The sequence below is a fragment of the Ixodes scapularis genome, unplaced genomic scaffold (genome assembly GCF_016920785.2).
Source record: "Ixodes scapularis isolate PalLabHiFi unplaced genomic scaffold, ASM1692078v2 PGA_scaffold9__187_contigs__length_104089568, whole genome shotgun sequence".
NCBI lineage: Eukaryota > Metazoa > Arthropoda > Arachnida > Ixodida > Ixodidae > Ixodes > Ixodes scapularis.
In genome coordinates this window covers 31498236-31503101 of record NW_024609884.1, presented here as the reverse complement: position 1 = coordinate 31503101, position 4866 = coordinate 31498236, and the positions used below count along the sequence as shown (strand labels likewise).

Sequence of the window (4866 nt, the reverse complement as noted above, 5' to 3'; positions counted from 1 at the left end):
TTTAGCGGGGAAATTTCTCCGCTAGATTTAGCGGGGAAATTTCTCCGCTAGATGTAGCGGGGAATATTTTCCGCTAGATTTAGCGGGGAAATTTTTCCGCTAGATTTATCGGGGAATTTTTCGCGCTAGTTTCCGCTAGATTTAGCGGGTTAATAGGGAGTTTTCGTAGATCGTCTTCGCCGTCCCGCAAGGGCCCTCCGCAACCCGCTACGATAGCGGGAACTCCACAGTCAAGGCTATCGGCGCGCAGGCGCAGTAGCAACCTCTTCGTTGCGGAACGCTTAGCGGAGGGAGCAGCGCGGTCTACGAAAACTCCCTAATAGGGAGTTTTCGTAGACCGTGTTTCACCCTCCGCTAAGCCCTCCGCAACGCAGAAGCCGCTACTGCGCCTGCGCGCCGGTAGCCTTGACTGTAGAGTTTCGGGTACCGTAGCGGGTTGCGGAGAGCGTTGCGGGACGGCGAAAACGATCTACGAAAATCCCCTAATTTTTCCGCTAGATTTAGCGGGGCATTTTTCCCGCAAGATTTAGCGGGAAAAATTTTCCGCTAGATTTAGCGGGAAGTTTTTTCCGCTAAATCTAGCGGGAAAATTTTTTCGCTAGATTTAGCGGGAAAATTTTTCCGCTAGGTTTAACGGGAAAATTTTTCCGCTAGACAGCGGGGAATTTTTTCCGCTAGTAGCGGGGACAATAGGGAGTTTTCGTAGATCGTCTTCGCCGTCCCGCAAGGCCCTCCGCAACCCGCTACGATAGCGGGAACTCCACAGTCAAGGCTATCGGCGCGCAGGCGCAGTAGCAACTTCTTCGTTGCGGAACGCTTAGCGGAGGGGGCAGCGCGGTCTACGAAAACTCCCTATTTTTCCGCTAGATTTAGCGGGGAAATTTTTCCGCTAGATTTAGCGGGGAAATTTCTCCGCTAGTAGCGGGGAATATTTTCCGCTAGATTTAGCGGGGAAATTTTGCCGCTAGATTTAGCGGGGAATTTTTCGCGCTAGTTTCCGCTAGATTTAGCGGGTTAATTTTTCAGCTAGATTTCGCGGGGCATTTTTCCCGCAAGATTTAGCGGAGAAATTTTTCCGCTAGATTTAGCGGGAAAAATTTTCCGCTAGATTTAGCGGGAAGTTTTTTCCGCTAAATCTAGCGGGGAAAATTTTTCCGCTAAATCTAGTGGGGAAAATTTTCCGCTAGATTTAGCGGGGAAATTTTCCCGCTAGATTAAGCGGGAAAATTTTTCCGCTAAATTTAGCGGGGAATTTTTCCCGCTAGATTTAGCGGGGAAATTTTTCCGCTAGATCTAGCGGGGAAAATTTTTCCGCTAGATTTAGCGGGGAAATTTTTTCGCTAAATCTAGCGGGGAAATTTTTCCGCTAGATTTAGCGGGGAATTTTTTTCGCTAGATTTAGCGGGGTATATTTTCCGCTAGATTTAGCGGGGAAATTTTTCCGCTAAATTTAGCGGGGAATTTTTCCCGCTAGATTTAGCGGGGAAATTTTTCCGCTAGATTTAGCGGGGAATTTTTTCCGCTAAATCTAGCGGGGAAAATTTTTACGCTAGATTTAGCGGAGAAATTTTTCCGCTAAATGTAGCGGAGAAATTTTTCCGCTAGATTTAGCGGGGAAATTTAGCCATAATGCACCGCGCGGTTACGCCGACGGCGACGGCGACGCCGACGCCGCTCAAGCCGGAAACGGGCACCTAAGAGCTGCGCTCTAAAAACCACTGTAATGAAATATACTAACGGTCATAATTCATAAATAAAAAATAAAAGTAAAGAACTACAATACATACCTCACGAGATTTTATTAAACGCACCCATTCTAAAATAGAGTACAAACTAAACTCGACCCAAAAGGCGATATGCATCTAGTTAAAAATAAGGGTAACTCGAGGGTGTAGTTTTACCGATTTTGTGAAATTAAAATCCTCTAGACAGGCCTACGCGTCTACATCATCCGTCAGATCAACGACGGAGACGACGGACGTCTCGCGCTTCGCGTTGACAGGCCTGGGCCACCTCGGCGTCCTCGCTGAACTGACTGAAATCACGTCGACACGCTTGTCGACCGCCGTCCAGCCCAAGGCCTGCACCGTGTCGCACGTCTTGGCCACTCGCCGCAGCACCTCCATCGTGAAGGGGTCCATGCGGAGCCCTTGCACCTCCACGTCCTTGTCGCAGACGGGGCATCGCCACGAGGGCCGAATGGTGGCTTCGTTGAGCCTTAGGTAGGCCAAGGCGTCAAAACACTGCATGTGCCGGCAGTCGGCGCCACGGCAGGGTGCCACGAGCCTCGTCCTCTGGAGTGGACAGTTCAGCAACACCGTAACGCGGTCCACTATAACGTCTGGGTCCTCAACATTCGCGGCCTGAGCTTTGGTGGTAGACATATCACCGATGCCACAGCCACTGTCAGCGAGATAAACGAGCAGACTGAGTTCTTGGGTTCTGTCCACCACTATGACTTTAAGGTGCAGGTCTTCGGGAATGGCACGGCCCGAGATCGCGAAGAAGTTGATGGCCGCCCTCACATACCCACTCACGTTGATGGTCTTGAGGAGTGGTACGTCGAAGAACCGGAAAGTGTTGACACACAGAGTTACCTTGTACGGCGTCGTGGGCTTGGCGGACGAGGTGAATTGCAGGATCACTCGCCTCCTGTCGCGGTCACCGCCCAAGTTGCGCTGTTCAAATTGGCAACTGAAGTGAATGAAGGAAAGTGCAGGCAGTGCTGGGCGCACGCATTCTTCGCGGCTGCTCAAGATTTGGTAGAACGGCTTCAGAAACTGAGAGTTTTCACAACTGGTGCCGAGCATAGATGGACTGGACTGCTTCATGTCGCTTCAGAGCGGGGCAGATTCAAAAAGCAACGGCCGGCACACGACGGCAGTGGCGTAGGGTGCCTTTACGTCCAGACGTGACCCCCGCCCCCCTCCCCCTCCCCGGCTACGGCACTGCACCTTTCTGCGTCGGGGTGCTGCTACCCACAGTGGCGTCACTGGGAGGGGGGAGGGGGGGGGGAGAGGGGGAGGACCGCCCCGGGTGCAGCTGGGCAGTGAAAGGGGTGGGGTGGGGATGTCGCGGTGGGCCATCGCCCCGGGTGCCGCTGTCCGACGCCACTGGCTACCCATGCGCGAAAAATACATCCGATCCGACGTCCGATCCGGCAGTGCGACTGCCTGATCCGAAAAATTTGGTCGCTTCAGACGTCGGATCGGCGATCCGACGTGCGTCCAACGCGCCAGATAGTTTCGCACGGCGGACGGATTGTCGGATGCGTCCAGCCAATGACAGCACAGCTAGCGCGAACGTCATGGTGACGTACTGGGTCTGGCGGCAGGGTTGCCAGGTTGGGCTATGAAGGCCACTTTGTCATGCATTTGGCGTCGAAATTTGGCGGTTGGCTATGTGGCTATTTTTGGGCTATTTCAAAACCTTCACTGGCAATATATTTTTTTTTTTTTTGCTTGGTTTAGAGTAGATGCACAAAAGACACTTCGGCATGGACACAAAGCCTTTCTGGATTCCCGCTTTCAGAAATTCTGGATTCCCGCTTTCAGAAATTTTCTGCGTGAAGATTCGTGGGCGTGATGCCAGAACTTATTAGCTCAAGTGAGCTACCGTAACCTAGATTGAGCCCCGACAACATCGCTTTTGTATTAATTGTGGCTTATTTTATGCTCCCAAGTTCTTTCTGCTTCCTACTGGCGTCTCTTACAGTCTTACTTACTCAAGTTTCCCACCATCCTCCTACCGGAAGTACCTCATCCGAGGAAAAATGAGGCTAAAGACAACTCAAGACATCTTGCAGAATTTGATGTCGCCCGATAACGTGTGCTGTACCGGATATCACAAAGGAGGCTTTACCGCGAAGCATGGGAGTTTCTTAAAACACAATGAGCCATAACAAAGGACAGCAGATTTGGGACAGTGAATTTTCCGAACAAGGCCAAGATCAATGCGCAGGAGCAGCCGTGTTTCCGTTGCTCTCCAAGCTTGTCATCGCGCTCCCGACATTGCCCATGTCGAATGCCACCGTTCACACGTGTCTTTCACGAAGTCAGGCCCATGGTAGAACGTGTCCCTTCCAACTCTTCAAGACGTTCAAAACGTCCTCTATGTAAAGTTTGCTTTCCTTGGGAATAACGAGTTCTGTAAGGACATCAATCAACCCTACTAAAGAAGTCTTTGCCCGTTTTAACACGGATATTATATATGAGGCGAGTAAGCCGGGCACGAGCGAGTGCTTCATGACTACGTGACTGCAAAAACGCGTGCGCAAAATTGTTGTACTTTTGTGTTTGAAATAAAGCGTTCAATACATTTCAAGATGTCGTAGATCTTGCAGGCTGCTCCTAATCCCTAGATATGCAGACGCAGTGCTTTCGAATTGAGCTCGCACATTGGAGCAGAGGATTTTTTGGGCCCTGCAGAATATGGCTACTTTTGGGCTACATAAATCTCTTGCATTTGGCTACTTTTGGGCTACACCGTCTGGCTTTTGGCGGTTTGAGCTAGAAACTACCTGGCAACCCTGTCTGGCGGGACGAAGCGAACGCGATAACGGGACGGACGAGGGGAAGCCGGACGCGTGAATCCCGCTGACCCATTCGAGAAAGATGGCCCCAGCAAAGAATGCACGCGCTAGCGAAAACAAGCTCGTGCGAGCTAAACCGTCAATCTGGGACCAGAGATCTATGAACAAAAACAACTTCGCTCGTGCGAGCTAAACCGTCAATCTGGGACCAGAGATCTATGAACGCGGACCTCCGCTGAAGTGCTTGGATCTCCTGGGCGGAGCCGAACGGATCGTCGTGTCGAATGCAAGGTCGGAAGCGTGTGTCTCAAACTATCGCGTACGGCGATTCGGAG

At 51.3% G+C, this 4866-nt stretch overlaps 1 protein-coding gene across 1 annotated transcript; it reads right to left on the bottom strand.

Annotated features, from left to right (window-relative positions):
* Positions 1 to 1815: 1815 nt before the first annotated feature.
* Positions 1816 to 2949, bottom strand: LOC115310190 (E3 SUMO-protein ligase PIAS1-like). The gene has a single exon (XM_029968488.4). It carries the CDS (start codon positions 2829 to 2831, stop codon positions 1935 to 1937), a length of 897 nt encoding a protein of 298 aa, XP_029824348.2. The 5' UTR covers positions 2832 to 2949; the 3' UTR covers positions 1816 to 1934.
* Between the last annotated feature and the right edge of the window lie 1917 nt (positions 2950 to 4866).